Below are 23010 nucleotides of genomic sequence, written 5' to 3'. Positions count from 1 at the left end.
TTATTTTTAAACTTTGAAGTACCGGGTACCCCCGTTGGTTTGAACACATTTAATTTGAACACTTTTTAATCTGTACTCCGCTAGTTTGCACATCGTTCAGATTAAAAATGGTTCAAACGTCATTTAGCTCATGGAACAGAGTAAAGTGAAATGGAACGCTGTGGAACGGAGCGCAGAATCAAAACAAAACAGTGAAAGAGGTAACCAGAAACACGTTTCTAGGGTGACTAGATGTTCAAATTAAAAACGAACCCCGATGGTTTGCATGAGGTACCGTTCAAATTAGCGGGGGTGCACGGTATATAATTTTCTGGGGAATGGTTCATTGTGAGGAATAAGATTCTAGGGAATTCTGGGAAACGATTTTCTGGGGAATGTTATAGAATCGCCACAAACCGCAAAACTATGTGTGATACACATATCAACGTATTATCAGTGTTAGTGTATGATTCTCAATTAGATCAATTGGCTTCGATTCACCTTCACCAACTATCGCCCATTCTTATCCCTCAACACTGCGAGGATTCGATGACGATGACTCGCATCCTGCGCACTTGATGAGGCATTTATGCACTTTCGATGACGGTGATGTGTCAAGTTGTCAAAACAGAAAAGTGCATTTCGTTCCCGAAATTCTCGTCGTTCTAATCACTAATCAGGAGAGGAAAGAAATTTGTGTACACGTAATGATGCTCTAAATTAATCGGAAAATTGCCAGACAAGTGGTTGAATAATATAGGTAGGATGACAAGTGCACGGGAACTGTTTAGTCTACCGGCCGGTCCGGCCGATTTGTGCTTCGACAAGAACGAGTTCATGAAGGTGAGATGGGATATGATGATTCTCTTCCTGCTGGGAAATCTCAAGTGGCTTGTTCTGTTTTTTTTAGAAAACGTTTTCGGTGGATGAGTTCCTGCACGAGAATCGCAAAGCAGGGAGTTTGGAAATCATTCGGGATGATTTGGGAGTTTATTTGAAAGTGCTGCGATCGGCAATGATCGAGTTGATCAACCAGGACTATGCGGATTTTGTGGATCTTTCGGCGAATTTGATCGGTTTGGATCGGAAGATAAGTGGGATTGAAACGCCCTTGGGGAAGCTGAAGGATGAGATTTTGGCTGTGAAGGAAGCACTGGAGGGAACGATGCGAGACATATCGGACTGTTTGGAGCAGAAGAAAGCCCTTCGAGGGCACAAGAAGAGTTTGCAAAGCTTGGGGAAAGTGCAAGGAGCGCTGGTAAAGCTGGAAAGTTTGCTTAAGCCGGTGGAAGGGAAGGAAAAGGATGTCAATCCGACCTTGTTGGAGCGGGCGGCACTCGAGTCGATCCAGTTGCAGTTTAACATCAAATTTTGTAGGGAATTCTTGAATGACGAGCAACAGAAGCAATCGGAACAGATGAAGGACAGTTTACTGGATCAGCTGAAGACATACTTCTTGAGGACATTGGAGCAGAAGGATGTGGAAGGGCTGGAAAGATGCTTGAGGATTTACTGCACCCTTGATGAATGCCGAACGGCGGAGGACGTGTTCAGAGGGGAAATCGTTTCGCCCTACATGAGCCGGGCGGTTTCGGAAAGCAGTCTGCAGAATTCTCCTCAAGGCCTGACCGGCATTTACAACCAAATTCTAGATTTTATATCGCTGCACATGAAAAACTTGCTAACCCTGACCAAGAAGAACGGGAAGGTCAAAGGGTACAACTTCATTGTGAACAGCTTTTGGACGGAAGTCGAGCGGCGGATGGAAACGAACATGTCGTCGATATTTGCCCCTGGAAATCCGGAAGCATTCTATCAGAAATATAAGTGCACTCTAGAGTTCTTGGAACGGATTGAGCAAATTATCGAGGATTCGACGGAAATTGCAGCTTTCAAAGCGCATTCCCAGTATAAAAGTTTCCAAGTTCGGTGGAACCTTCCGGTGTACTTTCAAATCCGTTTCCAAGAGATTGGATCAAACTTGGAGAAGGCATGTAGTCGTGAATTAGAAGCCAGCAAATTTGTCGAACAACAAATTAGTGCAAGTCAGTTCAATCTGGTGCAATTCTCCATTGCCCTAACGTGCATTTCCAACTGCTGGCAAGAGGGAATCTATCTGCCACAGTTATTCCATAGATTTTTCAAACTAACCTTGCAATTGCTATCCCGTACTACAAGCTGGGTCGACACGGCCATCACCTATAACTTCCCCGTTTCAGCAGATTCGCAGATGCCTTCCTTGAAGCTCAAATTGCTGGCTACTCTCTTCGCAGACATCAACAACCTCTCGAAAAAGATTCCCCAAATAATAACCCTAGTCGTGGACAAAGCCCCCCAAAGCTTAGCCCTCACCCCACCTCAACTAGACGAAGTATTTTTCGACAACCGATCGACCCTTACCACAAAGCTGAACCGGCTGCAGACGTTGATCGTTCAGGAGCTGGTCCAGGCGAGCATTCCGCACATCAAACAGGTCAGCGACATCCCTCGGCTGTACCGGAAGACGAATCGGGACGTGCCGAGCAAGTGCTGCCAATACATGGAACTGTTGGTGCAACCCAGTCGGGAATTTCGCGTACGCTACCAGGCTATGGTCGGTGACGAACGGCTGAAGGAATTTCTCGCCAATGTGTTCACCTGTTTGACGTTGAAGTGAGTACCTACGAATTCAAATTCCTAATTTCTCTCCCCCCAAGACAGAGTCGATAGCAACTGAGCGTACTATTTATCTTTATACACTCATGGCAGGTAGCTGGTCTCTTTTTTGAGACTTGGTCTCTATTTTAATGTAAGTCTCTATTTTAAATGGTCTCTTTATTTATCTAAAACTGTCTCTAGTCACTATTTTCCCTCTCCTTGCAGTGGATTCTGATTACGAAATTCTTCCAGGAAAACTAGTAAGAACTATTCTTTATTGAGGAACTTAATAAATTCGTAAATTAATAATTTCATTAGGATCCTCAAGAAATTTATCCGGAAATTTATCCAACATTTCATCCACGAATTAGGTTACAGTTCTTGCTAAACATTCTCGAGTAATTTTCCAAGTAGGGGTCGATAGAAGCAATATTCTATTCTATTCTATTCTATTCTATTCTAAGCGTTCGCACAGCCAATATTGAAAAGCATCCTGGAAATATAAGAATTTCTTCTGGTATTTTCTTGTCAACATTAATATTTGCAGCACATAGGTAATGTGATACAAAACAAATATTAACCCATATCCGCCCAGCGTCCTATAAATAGGACAGTACTTGTAGAGCAAATATCTTGAAAATAAAGAGGTTTGGGAGAAAACTGTCTTCTGCAAAGTTGATCACAGGACTGCTGACTTCCACTTGGAAACTATTTCAATTCAGAATTAACTCACCAGGTGGCGCACAGACGCCAACAAATGTCGCATATATAAGCAACATATGAAACAACTTTCCAGCGTACAAATATTTGCTTCGTTTATATCTCAGTCCAGCGATGAGATACAAAATTGGTGTCTTCGACAAAGTTCAATAACTAAATAATACCTATTCGCATAGAACCTTACAAATTCGGAAAACACTCCCAAGATGGCGCTAATGAGCCAAAACTTTATTTGCTTATATCTTAGCCCAGTTATGAGATACAAAATTGGTGTCTTCGACAAAGTTGATCAACTAAATGAGACATATTCGCCTAAAACGTTTTTAGTTCGGAATACAGTTCGGCGCTAGCGATCGAACATTTTGATTGTTTATATGTTAGTTCAGTGATGAGTGATTGGTGTCTTCGACAAATGTGTTCAACTGAATGAGATCTATTTACCCGAAAACTTATTAGTTCGGAAAACATTCACTAGATTGCGCTAGTCGGCAAATATTGTATTTGCTTGCATCTCAGTTCTGTTATGAGATACAAAATTGTTGTCTTCGACAATGTTGAACACTAAATCATTGGTCACCGCATGCGGCCCTCGAGAAGGTTTTGTGCGGCCCGCGAATGGATTTTGACTATTAATATTAAGCGGCCCGCATGTTATAATTTTTATTCATGCTGATGTTTAATCCTTTGCTCTTGCAACTTTGTTCCCGGATAGTCAGTCATTGAAATCATGTAAAAAGTGTCTGCGTTTATCAATCTTCGTGGCATAAGGAGTAATATGAAATTGACTTTGACACATTCAAAGGTTCAAAGTTTCTGAAAAGCCTGAAATTTTTTAGAATCTTAAAAAGAAGGCTAAGGGCCTGCAAAAAGTCATCAAATTTCTAAAAATCTCTCTGCTGAATATATTTCAGTTTAAAAACTTGAACCAGTATCCTCGTCTTGCAGAGGTGTCTCCAGAACGCTGATATTTTTACAAAGATTTTTTTTTATTTTGACTTCAAAAATTTCTCCTAATTCTGTATAACTTTGAAGATTATGTTACTTGAAATATTTGAATATGGATTGCTTTTTGAATGGTTGAGGAGCCCAAATGCAAAGAGATGTACAATATTGGACAATACATTTGCAACTTTTTCGACCTTCCATAAAAAATGGTCAACTTTTGTGGGACAAATCTCAGTTATTTATAGTCAGATATGAATAAAATTTACACAGCATTTCGGAAATTACTTAAGTGTAAACATTTTCAAAAGATCAAAAATCAAGAGATTGAAAATAATATCAATCCGATTGAAGAATTCTTCGCAAAAAAATTAAACGATTTGTCTTAAAATATAAGAGACCTACACAACTATCTTCACAAGTATATCAATCCGATTGAAGAAAATTTCGCGAAAGAAAATGAAACGATTTATCTCAAAATATAAGAGACCAACACAAGTATCTTCAAAATAAATTTCATTTAAATGTACAACTTTGCTGAAGATACTATCAATCTATTCCATTTTTTTTTTTGGTTTTGTATGAAAAAAAAATAAAGTAAATTTTGAAGTTTGTCGACAAATTTACCGTTACTGTTTTTAACCCGTAAAAGTAAAAAGTGTTGCAAATATATCTTAAAATTCAAGTTATGTTAAAATTGAATATAAATCGATCCTTTAAAAAAAATAGATAAAACCCTCTAAAGTAGACTATTTTGTATCATTAATCGAAAAAGTTGAAAATACATTGTCCACAATAGTGTAAGTGACACGTTGATCGAATTTGAGTAAAGTCAAATTGTACTAATAAAGCTCTGTTCCTAGCTTTTAAAAAGTATTTCCAGGTGAGTTTTTTCGTCATGAATTATTTTATATTAGCTTACATAATTTATCAAAAACTTGGCATTGTTTCTCTGTCACTTATATCTTTGCTTCTAAACCCTTTTGCTCTGATCATAATGTTCACAGAAATGTATTATCCGTTTTCATAAAAAAATGATTTTTTGCAATCCCAAGCTGCTAAATTAGTCCCTATAAATCTTGCGGCCCGCGACTTATTTTGAAAGCGTTGAGATGGCCCGTGTAATCGGTTAGGCTGAGGACCACTGAACTAAATGATACTTAGTCACATAAAACCTTATAACACTCACAAGATGGCGCTAGTGGGCAAAGATTTTATTAGCTAATATCTCAGTCAAGTGATTATATACAAAGTTTGTGTCATGGACAATGTTGAACAACTAAATGAATCCTATTCGCCTAACACCATATTAGATCGGAAAACACTCACAAGGTGGCGCTAGTGGTCAAATATTTTATTTTTTTTTTTATATTAGTCCAGCGATGGGACTGAATAAAATCGAACTTTCGAATTTGGTATCTTCGTCAAAAGTGTTCAGCTGAATGGGATCTATTCGCCCAGGAACATAGAAGTTTGGAAAATTCTCCCAAGGTGGCGCTAGTAGACAAACACATTATTTGATTTTATCACAATCTAGAGATTGGATACAAGGTTAGTGTTTTTGACAAAGTTGGAGAACTGAATGAGACCTATTATATATCAGTCCACTGATTAAATCCAAAGAAAGCTATTCGCCTAAAACCTTCTTAGTTCGGAAGTCATTCTCATGATTGAAGTCCAGTGATGAAAAATTTGGTATCTTCGAAAACGATGATCAACTAAAGGAGATATTTTCGCAAAAAAAAACATATTAGCTGGGAATTGCTTTTATGTGCGGAACATCAAGGAAACAACCTATAAGAAATTGGTCTGCCTAGATCAAAACAATGGATACTTACTATCAATTCGAGCAACAATCGCTTATTTCGGATGCAATGCTCCTTACATTTTTAGATGAACCTTGACACCATTTAGATCCTGTGATCTTTTGAAGGGAGTGAAGAACGAAAAAACCGACAAATTGACTTATCCATCCATGAACTGAACTCCAATGGTGAAGGGCGGCTGTCAAAGGAGAGTAAAATTGAATAGCCACCAACCTAAGTCCAGAACCAGTTTTAAGACTTAAACGTAGAAAAGTAAAAATTATTATTCGCAAAATTACAGGTAATAAATGCGCTTGAAAGATACTGTATGCAAGCAGTTATTTACTACGCGTAACTGCAGTGCGTTGTTGCCAATTTAATCAGAAAATTTTACTTAATTCCCAAAATGAATCTTTTCGAGAAAATTGATTACGCCTTCGCCATTGTTTGGTCGTAGTTTTGTATGGCTGTTTATCTTTTAGAACCAGCGACGCGTTGAGGTAGCAGTGAAGAGCCTTCCTTGCTGAACTCACTCGGTCCAAGAATTGTGACAATTGAGCGGGCTCGCTTCCGTATGCTCCCCAGGTATTCTGGCCAGCTCTAGTGTCAAAAATCTTGGACCGCGTGGATTCGGTTCTATCGGTGAATAAGACTATATGTATCAATGATGCAGTAACTTAAACGTTATAGCCGAATAATGTTGGCTTTAAATATTCACATCTGTAAAGCATGTAATAGTTGGAGTCCAATATTTGACTGTCATTGGACTGAAGGACTAACTTTTGATCAGCACTAACGAAATTCTGATATTGCCAAATATAAATTTCGATCACTGTCAGATCAGAGTCACATTGTATACTAATAACTTGAACCAGAAAAAATATTTTGATAGTTATGTTTCCATTATTAGCTGGCAAGTTTTATATAATCTTTTTGAAGACTATTCTGAAACATCTGTAGGTGTTTTTTTCTAAATAAAAATATTTGATGTAAGATTTTATTTTGTTTTTGGTATAAATGGCTTGAGTGTGCATTATTGTACATGTACATGTATGGAAATGTATGTATGTCTGTATCTTACTTACGTGGTAGAGCAAAAAAATAAATTGAAGTCACTAAATGATTTAGTTCTGGCATGCACCTTTCGCCTCTGAAATTTTTATTCTTTATGTTGCAATTTCTTTATCAAGGTACGTCCATAAATTACGTCACGCAAAGTTTTGCCATATTCATCCTCCTCAATTTTCCTCTGTATCACACTTTTTGTATGGATTCCAATTTTTATATGAGTAGTCACGTTTCATTGTAACCCCTTCTTTCCTCTTCTGTACTTGACGTAATTTATGAATTACCCCTCACCAACAGTTTTTTCCAACTTGTTTACATTGTAATGGGTCGAACTGCATGAAAATATATTTGATTGATCTCGAAAATAAACTTATAGAACAGCTAGATATGGACGACACACTTTCAAGAATTTTTTTGGATCCCCACCATAGACTTCAATTTTTTTTTTGGTGAAATAAGGTTTAATTTATGGGAATACGACTATGAGTAACAAAAACGGAGCTGAATTCCAATTGTGAGATACCTTGGGCGTTAACGGGTTAAAAAGGCCAGACTCACTGTGCAGACTTCATATTGCAGATAATTTAAAAATTGACGGCGATTAGATTATTCACTTATGAATAACATGGTAGACGAACTATTTTTTAAATTTTATGAAGGATGAAACGGGGACAACCGTACCAACCGTTTTATTTTATGGGATAGCTAAGATCGTTGGGATTGACTTTGCTAAGAACGTTAGTGCACACTCCATTGTTGTACGTTTTCCTTTTCCTTTTCCTGGGATGGGACATAGGTATTTGGGCCTAATGTCCTGGCTCTAGTGCCTTGGCTTAAGCGCTATTACTCGCTCTCTGAAACAAAAATAAAACTATCCATTTATTGTTAAGCAATGTTGTATGGAAAATACAGTAGCAAGAGTTGGCATTCAAACATAGGCAAAATATCAGGATTGATGCTTTGCATCAAGCAAGCACTAGAATAATAATGCTCCTCAAAAAAACTACAGCAGTGATATTCATATCCATACAGCACTCTTTCGGTTTTGGCACCGCACCAAAATCGAATGATTTTTCAAATTAGTTAGATTTTGGAATTTACTGTAAACCATTACTACAGTTAAACATATAGATCGAAAGTGGAAGTTTTAAATGAAGGTCAGTGTAGTAATTCAACGTCTTTGCGAGCCAAGATTGGACCAATAACTGACAGTCTGTTTGTTTCTTATTTTTCTCAGCCTGTTTATTTCTTATATCTCTAAGCCTGCTTATCAATTCAATTACAGTTCATTACTTCCTCACATTACTCTCTTTTCCTACTCCTTTTTAATTCTAATTCAGTGTTTAAATTCTCTTATTATTAGAAATGTAAGAAATACGCTTATTTCAGATGTTATTCATTCTATGTTTTTATTACAATTCTTAGCAAAATGTATTCCAAATTTATCCAAATATTACACAAAGTCAGTTGAGATTGTCAATTTGAAAGTTCGTTTCAACTACAAATTTAGTCTTCCAATGTGCCATTTTCACTTTAAACGGCTGAAGGATATACCCAAAAATCAAATATCCAGAGGTAAACTCGCTGAGGGCTGATAACACTATAACAATGTGATGTGAAATTTGTTACATCGGCATCGAATTGAAGGTCTCTCATGGCTTATTTTCAAGAGTTCAATTCGAAAACTAAATTGTCTAATTTCCAAGCATAGTAGCCACAATTTAAGCTCCGCAGAACGTGCTTCCGCAGCATTAGATTGCAATACTTTACATTTAACAGGGTGTCTACTACCTGGAAAAACCTGCAAAACCTGGAATTATTAGGGAATTTTATTCAACCTGGAAAAAATCTGGAATTCTTAGGGAATTTCGATCACAATCAGGGACGTTATTTTGAGGCTGTAATTCATGGTAGAATATGGTCACGACCAGGGTTCTGAATTTTCGTATCAATGATGCGAAATCTACGATTTTTCGTACGTAAGGAGAATGGTTTTTTCGCTTCCTCACGTGAACATCTTTTACCGCTCACACTAATTTTCCCTGGAGCTACGATGGTGGATAACCGAAAATCACTCCACTCCGGGGATAATATATTTTTCACTCCATCATATTTCGCTCATCAACTGCTCCCGAGAATTATCACTATGTGGATAAACAAAAACTAGTGTCGGCGACGGGATTCGAACCTAGAACATTGCTAAAAACAACCGCAATGCGTGCACGCTAACCATACTACCACACCAACTTAACGAAAGGAGTGGTTAACTTGGTGCATAAAAGCAACTGCTGCTTGTGGCGATGCAAACAGGAAAAGCTCTCCATGGATCGGAGAAAGAGAAAACAAACTTCTCACAGCTGCGGAAATGTGCAATTATCTATTTTCGCTTTGTTTTGTGGACGGATAAAATCGCAAGGCAGCTAATCGCTGAAAATTGCTGTGAGGGATAAATCCATTATCGTGAGAGTGAGTGAGAATTTGGAAGCCTGGTGCGTAAAACCCCATAGCAACCATTATTTGCAAGAAAATTTTCTTCAATCGAAAAAAAATTCGGCTGCGCCGCTATCAAAACGCTATTTGAGCTGTTCAGTAAGGATACTTTTGAGTATGAAATTTTATCGACTTTCTAAAACATGATTTACGTTTTGAATATCTCAGTAAAGGATTAACATGGATTAACAGTAAATGATTATCTAGGGCCGGTAGCATGTTTCTTATTAGAGAATTGGTATTTATTGTTATCCAAGTCTCTAAAAAGTCTCTATTTTTGATGGAAGGTCTCTGAAGTCTCTATTGTAACCAAAATGGTCTCTATAGTCTCTTCTTTCTTGCTTGCAGATGATTATGATTCAAAATTTCTTCCAATATTTCTCAGGAACAGCTTCTGGAATTAGCGTAGAGGTTTCTCCATGGATTTCATCTAAAATACTATCAAGAACTAAAACAGGGTTCTCTCGGGAAATTCGTCAAGAAATTCTTCTACCAATTCTTTCAGTAATTTTTCAAAGGATGTTTAAAGGAATTTCTCCAGAATTTGCTTGAGGAAATCCTTGAGCACTTCAACGTAACTACCTACAGTAATTTTCTCAGATATTAGTTTGAACAATTTTCTAAAGACAATTCTAGGACTTCCTCCACTAACTTTTCAGATTCTATAGTCATTACTGTAAGAGATCTTCCAAAGATTTTCACAAAAAAAATTTCAAGTAAACCCGCAAAGGTTAATTTTAGATTAAGAGTTGTTGGTAAAATTCGTTCGAGGATTTTTTTCAAGAAACCCGACAAGAATTTCTACGCCATTTCATCTACGGTTATTCCAAAGAATTGCTCCTAAAATTTCTCGACGGGTTATCCGAGTGAATATATTAAAACCTTTCAAACAATTCCTTAAATTCGACTTGTGTTTCATTATTGAGTTTCCCTAGACTTTTTTCTAAGCATTTTTCCAGCGTTTTATCCAAGGATTAGTGGAAATCTTTCAAACTTGTTTCTATGAATTACTCGAAAAATTCCCATGGAATATTCAAAAGTTCATTCAAGGCTCTACACCAGTTAATACTACAGCATTTTTTCAAGAAATCTCCCGATCATTCCTACACTTTTTTTTAGGAATTTCTTTCTATGTTTTTCCAGGACTTCCTCCACAAATTCCTGCGGGATATTATGCAGAGATTCAATTGATTTTTTTAATTATCTTAGCATAATCTACAAAATCTTGTTAAATTTCCTCAAGTTTGAGTTCTTCTTGTTCTTCTATCCTTATTCATCAAGGGTGTCTTAAGAACTTACACAAGTTTTAACAGATGCGACCCTACGATTTACTTCAGGAATACTTCACGATTTTCTTTTAAATCTTAAAGAAATTCTGAAGGAAAGTTTTGTAGAAAATCCTTGGAGACATCTGGAGACATTTCTGGTTGAATATTCCAACATGATTTTAACGGGAATCTTGAAGCATGTCCTAGAAAAATCGATGGAAGAATGCCCGGATTTAATTCTAGAGGACTAAGGGCTTTACTGAAAAAAAAACAGAAATAATTTATGAAGGAATTCCTGTTGGAATCCCTGAGGTATTGTTTGTAGTATTTTTTTTGGAAAAATCCAGGTTTTATATCGAGATATGCAAAACAATTTTTTTTTTTTGAGAAATTCCTTAGGAAAATTCTTAGAGAGGTTTCATGGGAAATAATCACTTGCATGCGTTAAAAAATGTCTTGAAGTGTATGAATGGCTATTAAATTGAAAACATTTTAAATGATGATAATAAATCTTCGAGCTGTTTAGTGGAATACCTATAAGTAGATGAAAAAATCCAAAATTTTCTTGTAAGTGTAAGTCTGGTTGCTTATCCGCTTCCATCTGCCTTCGAACGGTTAAAACTGTGGAGCGTTCTGCGTTATAAGGAATGCTGTTCATATCGGTATTCATTAGCGATTCACACAACGAAGGCTTCCACTTCTCAGGAAAGTACGTGAGTTTCAGGCAAGCGTTGAAGACTTTGGTTAAATAAACCAAACCTTTTCCAGGAAGCCGCTTGAGCATAGCATTACGAATCCCGTCTTGTCCTGGTGCTTTTTTGCTGTTTAGTCTCTGGATGATTTTCTTTATTTCGCTAGGTTTAGTGAAAGTGGCAACGTCGATATTATGAAGAGCGTGAGTTTCAAAATCCTCCATTGCCCGATGTACTTCTGCGGTAGTTTCTGGATCACTGCGAAGTTGATTGTTGTGTGAGCTTGCAAAGTGCTCTGCTAATGTATTCGCCTTTTCCGCGTCAGACACCATGAGCCGGTTTCCGCATCGAAGAGATTGGTATTTGATTTTATTCCGGAGATTTTTGCTGATTTTCCAAAATTTGCTGCTACATTTGCTAGATTACGGATGGTTGTACCAAAATTTCGAAACTTGTAGGTGGCACTTTCGTTGCGGATTTGGAGATTGAGATTTTCAACAATTGTTCGCAGCAAGGGATCTCTAGTTCGGCAACATTGCCTTCTTCGTACGTTCCTCAAACGAATCAGAAGTTTGATCCGATCTGGAAGGTCGCGCTTCTGAGGATTACAGTTGACAACTGGCACCGAAACTCTTTCAGCCTCAACTAATGTGGTAACAAGCGTTCAATGGCAGTATCGATTTTGTCTTCAGTATCCAGGTTATTTATGACGTGAGATGTTAGATCCAGACTTCTGGAGACTGAGATCACATAAACGGTCCAGTTTGCGCGTTTATAGTTCCTGTACTGACGGAATTCATTTTTGAAGGGAATATCAGCATTGATAGTGAACATCACTGGAAAATGATCCGTTGAAAGATCTTGAATTTTGTTTCTGGGACTGACATATCCATGGAATTTCCCGACAGCACTAGATCAAGTGTAGACGTACTTCTACCGTTTGGAGCCATTCGAGTAAAATCAGCTGGGAAATGAATGAAGAAGTCAGATGTTTCGTATTCCCGGAAAAGTATTTCACCCGCCTTGTTCATTTTTTGGCAATTCCAGTACCGGTGTCTGGCATTAAAATCACCAATAAAAAACATGGCTCAGAGAACCCTGTTATGGTACGAAGATCACGTTTGAATTTGTTGAGCGTACTTAGGTTGGATGATCCAGGGAAATAAGCAGCAACTAGATGAATTGGAGTAGCGTCGGTGTGAACGGTTACTTGTAAGGCCTCGATGACGTTAGTATTCAGTCCACCAGATTGGGTGAATTTAATTCATTTTCGAATAAGTATCGCCCTGCCTCCTCCTCGGGTTGCCTCCGACGAAGAACGATCTAAGCGAGTGAATGTGTAGTAATGATGGTAGATGGAGATATCTGGACGTAACCAGGTTTCTGTCACAACTGCAATATCGATATTCTGGTTGTCCAGTAGATTGAAGAATTCGCTTTCCTTATTACGAATAGAACGACTGTTCCAATTAAGTATGTTCAAGCTGGTTGTGTTATCCATTGTACTCATACTTGATCATCAATTCCGACAAGGCGAGAATTTGCTGTGCCTTCGTTTTACACGAAGAGAGACGAGTGAATAAATCGCTAGCAAGATTCATAAACTCGTGTAGCGAAAATAGTTCCGATTGATCGGGACCAGCATAACCACCACCACCAGCAGCACTATCAACAGCAACAGCAGCAGCAGCAGCAACAACAGTAGCAGAAGACCCAGAAGTATGATTCTGGCTGCAATTGGCGCAACGAATTTTTGAACGATCATCCGTTGCTCTACGAGGCGGTAATGTACAGTCCTTCATGAGAGGCAGTTCCCCACATTTGACACACTTTGCATCCATATTACAGTTGCGCATTCCGTGGCCGAGCTTTTGACACCGATAACACTGGATAACTTCTCCAATCCTCCTTGAGAAAAAGCGCCAACTGACAACTACCTACATTGAACAGCATTTTTATTTTTTGCAGTTCCTTCAATTTCACGGCACCCTTCGGGAATTTGAGCAGGTACAGAGCTGAATCTTCATCTTTCGATGAGTACAGTAAGTTTACCTCTACATTTGCTTGCTTCAGTTCTTCTCACACTTCCTCCAAATCGAGCACCGGCAGACCAGCTAGCACTATTCTGATCGGAACTTCGTCACTTGTACCGTGGGTGAAAAATATAACATTTTTCCGATTTGAGGGCAGCAACAACAACGGTAAATTTCGTCTTTTCTTTAACGTGAAGACGAATGCCGCCTTTGATGATTATCTGTGCGTAATTTTTCTCACCTACTTCTAGGGAGGACATTAGTCTCTGTTTGCGTTGAGGTTATGCGGACTTTACTTTTATCGTAATTTTTACGAATCATCATGGAACACGGTCCCCCATTGGGGCTACATTCCGAACTCGCGACGTTTGACGACACGCCCGGGGTACGTTTACCCAGAGTTTTTGATTTTTCGGACTGTATTTTGAGAAATTATTCAGTAACGAGTATACGTATGAACAAATCGATCTAGCCTTGTTGACGTTTCGGCATGAACTGCTTGATTCGATTTTGCTGCTAAAAAACTTTTGTACAGGGGGTGTCCATCCATCCGGAAAATCTGTGAAAAGCGGGAAAAACCCGGGATTTACAAATGGCCGGGAAAAATACGAGAAATACCAGGGGAATCGAAGGATACACCGGGAAAATAAGTATTTCAATCATAATAATTTCGGTTTGTTACAATTTTTAGGACTGTGGGATAAACTAGAAAGTTTTCCCAAGAGTCGCACGACTTATTGACAACTCATACTTCGAATCCTGACTAATTTTAATTTTAATTAGTCAGTGTAAATACAGAGAATCATTTGACGATATTTCCTTGCAAATTTCACCGATTTCTGCAATGGTTTTTGGATTTCTGGCGGCAAGGTATTGAAAAAAATAAATCAAATCCTATGGAACATTTTTAAAATAATTTTTTTTTTACTTAGATACTTCATGGTAATGTTTTGGTGAGATACTTGATAGATTTTCGTTAAGATAAGATCTTTGCAGGAATTTGAATGAAAATCGAGGCGATAATTGTTCAGTTACCTGAAATTTTTTTGAAAGATCATTAAAAGGCAATAAGAAGAATGCCAGTCGGAGACGAACCAGCCACTGGCTGAAAGTCTCCTTAATAAAGCATGAGCATGAGCATAAATGACCGTACAATTCGTTGTTGCTACTTACACTTGTTGCACAGGGATTTAGTGAATGGGGCTTGGGATTAGCTTACCATTCTTCAATGTCCACAAATCGAGAGCTCAAACTTTAGAAGTCAATAACGGCGCCGGCCACATCCTTACGGTCATCGGGGAAGGGAAGGAATGTTAGTTAGACAACCATTGGTTTTAGGGACCGAAGAATCTTCTGCAACTCCATAGTTGTCATGCAAAGGATATTGGGTTAGTGGGATAAGGTAAGGATCTGGGAGTCATCTTTAGTTGATGATGCGATCCTTGATATATTCACGCCTGACCAGATTCGCGATATTATTCGATAAATGAATTGTATGCCGAACAAGTGTTCATCGTTCGCCCTCGCAAGAGCAAGCAACGCGACCAAAGAATGAAATACCACTAACACTAATCACGCGATCCGCGACTCTTATGTATTAACGTGCCGCGCGAGCGACGCGCAACACGATTGATCCTGCCCCCGACGGAGCAAGCAACGCGACCAAAGGATCAAACACTACTAACTGGCTGAAAGTCTCCTTAGTAAAGATAAAAAAAAAGAATGCCAGTGGATTATATTAATGATCCTTGGCTGTTTTTTCTTGACCATCTTACGAGATTCGTAAGGGTAAAAAAAAAACTAATCCAAAAATATGTTTGACTATTTTTTTTGGGAAGATCCACACCCCGTTTGGCGAATTCTTGGAGTTTCTGATGATGCTGATTTTTGGTTAAGCCTTATCTGGATAGCTAGTTTGGCTAGTTCGATTAAATTTTGCCCTTTTTTGAAACATAATCTAAATTTAGATACAGATATTTTTTCATAAAATTACTGAATCTCTCAGAACTTTCTGTAAAGACCGTCCATTCCAGTCTTTTAGATATTTTGATAAATCATTTATATATTTTTTTGGTTCTAACCTTATTCGGTAGGGGGGTCTGTAGCCTTGAGGTTACGCTTCCGCTTCATAAGCGGATGGTCATGGGTTGAATTCCCAGCCCCTCCACAAAAAAAACCCGTCCAGCCACCAGAAGACGCCTCACGGAGGATCGTGCTTTGGGGAGCACATCCATCCTCCGTCAGTATCAGATGGTGACTGAGACAAACTGACCCTCTTCGCAGGCAGCTAGCCTCGCTAACAGCAGAGCTCTCTCCTACCTGCTCCGTGTGAGAGTAAGAGGAGGAGAGAGTGGAAAGCAGATGTAAATATAGATAAATTTAAAATAGATCTGTATCGATAAAGAAGCTACAGATCAAATGATTCCGGCACAGTAGTGGCCACGAGCACAGAAAGCCTTAAAAAAAAAAAAAACACCTTATTCGGAATACAAACCGTTTTGAACTCACTGTATTTTATTCAAAATAATTGTTGAATCACTTAGATCAAGTTCTCTAAATTTGGTAATTTTATATGATGTTGCTTCTGGGAACGAATATTTTGTAAGTCAAATCAAATATGAAAAAATCCTATCAAACGTCTGGAAAATATCAAGTCTCAGAATCATTTTGTTGCCTGCTTTAAATGTTTTTAGTAACGGGGAAAATTCCGGTATTTGGAAAACTGTATTTGAATATACAACCTGTTTGTAATTTGCGAATACAGGTATGTTCCGTTTTTATCACGTTCCGATTTTGTCACGCTCCATTTTTGTCACGTTCCGATTTTGTCAACAAACTATTCCGTTTTTATCAACACACATTTTTTTTAATTTTCAATTTAATTTAATTTAGAATGTAAGCTTAGTACTTATTTTGAAGCAATTTAACTGCTTTTCAATTCCTTCAGAGTTGAATTTCCAACATTATGTTAGTGTTGAGCACCTACGATACATGGTAAGGTAGGTGTCAAGTCATATACGATTCAATTAGGTTTGACTCCTTATCCACTTATCAATTGGAGTTTTCAAACTTAGCATGGTCTGGTGGACAAGATTAACCCATCCTTCAACAATCGAGATTTCCTCTGGCCACGTCCTAGCAACAACTGGAATTTGTGATTAGTTGAATACGTACCTAAGAGAGTTGCAGAGACCTTTCCTTTCTCTAATTTTTCTTTTCTATGAAAATTTGACAGACATAGGGGTTATCATTTAATTACGTAAGACAATTTTGGCGGTTTTTCGACCCCCCTCTTGTATGTCACATAAGATATCTCATACCCCCTCCTCCCCCATAAACCCTTACGTGATTAATTGACGATCCCATACATGTTCACTTGGGAATGAACTCAAGAATGTTTGAGTAATGACAAAAGACATGATCGAGTTTATTTTATTTTTGATAGGACTGTAGACCCCGTCATGTTTTGGACATTATCTTCTTTCCTTTAAACTCGATAGCATTGCACAAATTATAGTTAACATCCGTTGATTAGATCCTGTTCAAGGGGTAGAGGAAGGAGTCCAGCGAAACTAAGCAACCTATAGAGCATTTTTGAATCTCCATATACAGCAATTCCATGAAAAACCGATCTAGTGGGTCACCGAATTCCGTGAAAATTTTGCTATTTTGTTCCTTATCCGAAATAAGGATACACATGTTTTTGGATTTTTTGATTAGGGTGACCAGAAAAATCGCGGTTTTGCAAAATTGTTATTCCTAAAACAATTAAAACTTTTGAACCGGTCAAAATTTTGAAATCGGTTGAAATCGGTCAAAATTTTCAATCTTTTTGGATGAAATGAAAGTTAAACATTTTGACTATTCAGAAAAAATATAATATTTCACATATTTTTTTTTTTTTTACATGAAAAAATTCAATAATTTCCGTTTTTTCGTGTTTTGAAGGCCTCGGGACGAAAGGGGCTGTTGCTGTTCTCATTTTTTCTTGAAAGTTCAGAAAATTTTACGTTTACTGTCAAATTTTCAAAATTTTCAGCGATTCTTAGTTTTTGAGATATATATATATATATATATATATATATATATATATATATTTTTTTTTTTTTTTTTTTTTTTTTGAAAATAAAAAATCAGTCATTTTTGATCGGCACACACTGTAGGTCTCAGGGTATTAGATTTTTTATTTTTTAAAAGCTCGTAACTTTCGAACAGCTCAACCGATTTGCAATCTTTTTTTATGGAATTAAAGCTTAAGATTTCAACTTTTCAGAAAAAATATAAAACTTTGAAAAAATATTTTTTTTACATTAAAATAAATGGAAATTTCTAAAAAAAACTAGGATTTTTTATATATATTTTTTTTGTAAATTTTTTTCTTAGTTTTTTCAATTTGTCAAACATTTTTTGTAAAATTTTATATTTTTCCTGTAAAGTCAAAGTCTTTAGCTTTCATTTCGTACCAAAAGATTGAAAATCGGTCGAACGGTTCAAAAGTTATAATTGTTTTAGAAATAAAAATTTTGCAAGATCGCGATTTTTCTGGTCACCCTATTTCGGAAATGGTCACCCTAATCAAAAAATCCAAAAACACGTGTATCTTTATTTCGGATAAGGAACAAAAGAGCAAATTTTTACGGAGTTCGGTGACCCACTAGATCGGTTTTTCATGGAATGGCTGTATAATAAGTTTGCATCGAGGAAGAGGGTAAAGGGCTGAAACGGCTGACAATTTGAGACACTGTTGATACTGGACTTTCCCACATCTTGATCTTTGAGCAGACATGAACTTCTTCCCCACATGGAGACTAAATGATTAATTAGGAGTCAACAGCCATACGCTTATTCATAAAACTTTACAAAAGAGTTGCTTACCAAAAATTTCTAATTTGGTGATGCTTGTTCTAGAGTTTGTGTTTTTGATGAACTTCTACATAAATTAAAAATGGAATGGTGTTTGTATGTCACGAAATGGCTCAAGAACGGGCTAATAGACTTACATGATTATTTCACTGTTGCATTGGTCAAGTGTTCCGACGTGTTTGAGCGAAAGAAAATGATTAGGAGAATTCTCTGGATGAACTTGAAAAACAACTGAAAACTACTCTATCGTTTTGTATGGGAGATTGCATATCATTTTCAGCAGCCTACTTGATGGCAAAACGAAGTTTGACGGGCCACTAGTATTCAATATAATTTTTACTAAACAAAAAACTTGAACTTTAGGTTAACCCTCTAATACCCAACCCCGCCTTTAGACGGGGTACACTTTGGAATTTTGTGTATTTTTTCGTAGCTCGGAAATCAAAATGATTTTATGTTTGGCTTAAACCTTGACTCATAACATGCATATGAGAAAAGTTTTTTATGACTTTTGAAACTTTTTTGTATTTTTGAAAATTGTTTGAAAAATTGTATTCTTATATAACCTACAAATGCCTCGGGTTTATTTAACGTGTAATATAAAAAATCGTACCTTTTATATTTTTCTACTATCAACCTATAACAGAAGAAGGGCTCGGTGTTATTAAAATAATTTCAAACCTGTGTTTCCGTTAATTACACGGAAAATAAAAATATTTTCAGAAAAATATTTGAAAATTATTATTTCTAAAAGTACCGTGAAAACTTGAATTTTTATTGTTGCCAAAAATAAGTTACTAGAAGAGGCTTCAAGAAAAAATGAAAAAGGATAGGGATGTTCAAAAATTAAAATTATAAAAATCAAAAACCAAAATTCATAGATTTGCGAATAAAAATAAATCATTGCCCAAAACGTGTTTAGAACGATTTTAGATAACTAAAAATGATATTTAGATCGAAAATAAAAATTTGGGTATTAGAGGGTTAATTTATTGCCAGACTCTTCGTGTTCTAACGTAAAGCTGAAAGGCGATGGTGACGCTTTTCTAGATTGACGATTAGTGCATCCCTGTCGAAGTTGGAAGTAATAACTTTAGAATAAAGATCCCCACAATCCTTTCAGTTTGCAAAACTTTCGCAACATACCTCCACATTTAACCGACAATCGGGTGTAGCCAAAAATGCAAAAAAAATGTACCTTGGCAAAAAAAGCTCTCAATTGATAACTGCGAATGTGTCTATAAGAACACTAAGCTGAGAAAAACGCTCTTTTTTAGTTGGAATATAATTCCAAAAAGAGGAAGAATCAGAAGGATGAGGATGAACAGTGGAAAAACAGATTGATTCTTGTATCATATTTCTTGTAAAAAAACAATGATCAACTTGACCCACTTCCTTGTAGTTATTTTTACAAATATGATGCACATTATGATACAAAGGACATTTATGTGATTATCGTTTCAATATTCTATATTACATTCATTAAAATTTTAACCTAGAAAATAAAATAATCAATGATTTATTACAAAATTATATTGATTGATAGGAGTCTGCAATCAACATTCATTACGAACCTATAGGAATAAACATTCTAAAAGCTCCTCACAGCTCCTAAACATCCATACTGTGCAATTATATGATGCAAATGTGTATTATCCTGACAAAACTGCAATTTTATTTTCAAATTTGTTAAATATTTTGTCTAAGAAAATTATTACATTTTTGTCACGGTTCCGTTTTTATCAACTGAAAATTGCCGATCGTGTTGATAGAAACGAAATATACCTGTATCAATCTAAAAGTGAAACAAAAATGGTTATAGTTCATGCAACCAAAAATCGAAATATTCTTCTACTTCTTGACATAACGTTTACACTGGGAAAAAACCTGCTTCAAAGCTTAGTGTTCAATGAGCACTTCCACAGTTTTAACTGACAGCTTGCATTGCCAAAGTTGCTATTTTCGCACGACGAGTTTCTGGATAATTTAGTAAAGGAAGCTATAGAATTTCTAAAGTTATTTCTTGAGGAGTCCTTGAAATTTCTGGAAAAATCACTAGAAGATTTCCTAATTTTTTATCCAGAAATCCGTGAATAAATTTTATGAGACCGTGTTTGACTTTGAAAATTATTTTAGTTAAAAAAGAGACTATTCTATCTAATCAAAACAGAGACTTTTTAAAGACAAGCTTTAATATAGAGACCAAGTATCTAAAACGAGACCTGCTACCAAGCCTGCCGAAATTAAAACCGAAATCTTTTTTCAGCTACTACCAAGCCGTGGATGAGGTTCTGACCTCGGTCCAGAAAACGGAGGAATCCCTACGACGGCTGAAAAACCTGCGGGATCGTAATGCAAACTCTGCAACAACGGCTCCAACGATGACAACGTCCACAGACCGCACCACAATGTCCGACGATGACAAAATTCGCCTCCAACTGCAAGTAGACGTCATCCATTACGTGCAGGAGATCGAAAGCATCGGCTTGGCCCGAGGGGAAATAGAAAAACTGGACGAGCTGATGCAGCTGGTCGAGGAAGCCACCAAAATCAGGATAGGATCGCGAATGTGAGACACGTCAGGGAGGTTCTTTTGTCCGTTCTAGAGATGATTTTGATCGATTTTCCATCTTTGATTCATATGTTGTGTAATTTTAACGATAAGTAGTAAAATCCGATCGCCATCGATTCACCAATCGAGTTAACTTGAAACGTTCTAATATATACACAAAACACAATATTTTAGGCATTTCCGCGAAAGTTATAAATTATTCGAAGTAAAATTTGTCAATCAAATACGAAAATAGCATTACTAGAGACAAAAATCTTCCACACTCACCGTTTTTGAACCATCCGTCGTCAATATCACTTTCCTGCGTCCTCCTCGGCATCTTCTCGCATCATCTGCTCTATGAGCCTTTTGCGTTCCTCCGCTTGCCGCAACTGCCTCAAAACTATACTCTCATAATCTCGCTCCGTTATGGTACTTGATCCCCCTGTCCGCGAATTCTTATTCTTCGGGGCATCACCAATCCACTCCAAGCTGCAAGGATTATCCAGCCGACCTTGCTCGTAACTCACGGCCATCTCTGCAGCGTCCTGTGTCTTGAATTCCACCAACGCGCTTCCATTCTTCTTGGGACTCATCACCAGGACATTAATATCGCCGTACTTCGAGAGGAACTTGTTCAGAATCTCCTGCGTGTAGCCCCCGTTTTCCGGATCATCCTTCCCGGCTTTCCATTTGATCTTAATCCTATGCTTCGAAGGATCCCAACTGGATTGCCCCTTGCCTTGCATTGCTTTCTCTTCCCTCAGTTGTTGCCTCATCAGTTCCTGTTCCTCCTCGATCAATTTCGATCCTTCTTTTCGCAACCGCTCGAACTCCTCCTGGAACAACTCTTCCGGTGTTTTCTGTACCTTGTATCCACCCTTGGCAGCTTCCCTGGCTTTCCGTTCCCGTTCCTCCAAATCTTCCTTCAACTTCTGCCGTTTGCTATCCAACTGCTGGGTCCTCAACTGGGCGGCCTTTTTGGCGCTCAACAGCTTATCATATGCGGCCCGGGCCGAGGCATCTATCAGAATCTCCAACGCTTTGGACAGCTCCTGGAACAGTTCTGCCGCCTTCGGATTGTCGGGATTCTTGTCCGGATGGCATTGAAGCGCCTTCTTACGGTACGCTTTGCGAACCTAGAAATGGAATGGAAATAAAAATTCTGTTGCGACGATTCCACGCAAATTACTTACCTCCGCTTCGGTGGCTCCGATTTCGATGCCCAGCAGACCGTACAGGTCGATTTCACTGAACTTTTTAACGTCTACCATTGTGGCGGTATCTGTTACGTTTTTGATTGCAACTTTTGGGAAATTTAGACGGTATTTTCACTGTTTTTCACAAGATTTTTTTTAAATTGAACACCGGGCAATCGTTTCGATCTTCGAGCACCTCGAGCACCGATAGGATGGTAAACAAATTTTGACAGAGAGATGTTCAGCTCTAAACACACTCACGATAAACATGCATAGCAGTGAGCGATTCCGAAAATAAAATCTATTAAGGGTCTGTCTGTCGGGGCCTTCCTTAGCCGAGTGGTTAGAGTCCGCGGCTACTAAGCAAAGCCATGCTAATGGCACAGACAAACAGACGTCACACTCTCATCGTTGTCCATCGACCACCTTTTTAACGGTCGAATCAAAAATATAGCAGGTGGCCAATCGACCACCCGCAGCGCTCGCATCATTTTTGTTCGCGTTTGACGTTTACACACTAACGCCATCTGTTGGCCTGTCGGCCAAATACACTAATTTTAGCATTGGGCGTACATGTCCTCGTGACTATGATTTTGATCGAGATTTGTTCTAAGTGTTACGTCTGTTTGTCTGTGCTAATGGTGTCTGGGTTCGATTCCCAGTAGGTCCAGGATCTCACTTGCGTTGTTAAAATGAGTGCGCACTTAAATTTGACAGTTCGGAAATTTTCCCCTCCAATTGATCAACGAACCGTCAAATGTAA

At 37.8% G+C, this 23010-nt stretch overlaps 2 protein-coding genes across 2 annotated transcripts; one reads left to right on the top strand and one right to left on the bottom strand.

The window, feature by feature from the left end:
• Nucleotides 1–579: 579 nt before the first annotated feature.
• Nucleotides 580–21322, top strand: LOC5563579 (conserved oligomeric Golgi complex subunit 2). The gene is made up of 3 exons (XM_001647894.2): nt 580–822; nt 890–2631; nt 20764–21322. The coding sequence occupies exons 1-3, from the start codon at nt 745–747 to the stop codon at nt 21068–21070; spliced, it is 2127 nt and encodes a 708-aa protein (XP_001647944.1). The 5' UTR covers nt 580–744; the 3' UTR covers nt 21071–21322.
• LOC5563627 (dnaJ homolog subfamily C member 17) lies at nt 21129–22469 on the bottom strand. The gene is made up of 2 exons (XM_001647895.2): nt 22245–22469; nt 21129–22187 (listed from the first exon to the last, which is right to left on the bottom strand). The coding sequence occupies exons 1-2, from the start codon at nt 22320–22322 to the stop codon at nt 21363–21365; spliced, it is 903 nt and encodes a 300-aa protein (XP_001647945.1). The 5' UTR covers nt 22323–22469; the 3' UTR covers nt 21129–21362.
• Between the last annotated feature and the right edge of the window lie 541 nt (nt 22470–23010).

The sequence above is a fragment of the Aedes aegypti genome, chromosome 3 (genome assembly GCF_002204515.2).
Source record: "Aedes aegypti strain LVP_AGWG chromosome 3, AaegL5.0 Primary Assembly, whole genome shotgun sequence".
In the NCBI taxonomy this organism is placed as follows: domain Eukaryota; kingdom Metazoa; phylum Arthropoda; class Insecta; order Diptera; family Culicidae; genus Aedes; species Aedes aegypti.
Note: the sequence above shows the minus strand (reverse complement) of the source record. Positions and strands in the feature narration are given on the sequence as shown.

What these genes read in the sequence shown, in the direction of transcription:
- LOC5563579 (XM_001647894.2), top strand. Translation starts at nt 745, where the DNA reads ATGACAAGTGCACGGGAACTGTTTAGTCTACCGGCCGGTCCGGCCGAT. An exon ending in ACAAGAACGAGTTCATGAAG is followed by an intron (nt 823 to 889) that starts GTGAGATGGGAT and finishes TGTTTTTTTTAG; the next exon opens with AAAACGTTTTCGGTGGATGA. An exon ending in TTCACCTGTTTGACGTTGAA is followed by an intron (nt 2,632 to 20,763) that starts GTGAGTACCTAC and finishes ATCTTTTTTCAG; the next exon opens with CTACTACCAAGCCGTGGATG.
- LOC5563627 (XM_001647895.2), bottom strand. Translation starts at nt 22,322, where the DNA reads ATGGTAGACGTTAAAAAGTTCAGTGAAATCGACCTGTACGGTCTGCTG. An exon ending in TCGGAGCCACCGAAGCGGAG is followed by an intron (nt 22,188 to 22,244) that starts GTAAGTAATTTG and finishes TTCCATTTCTAG; the next exon opens with GTTCGCAAAGCGTACCGTAA.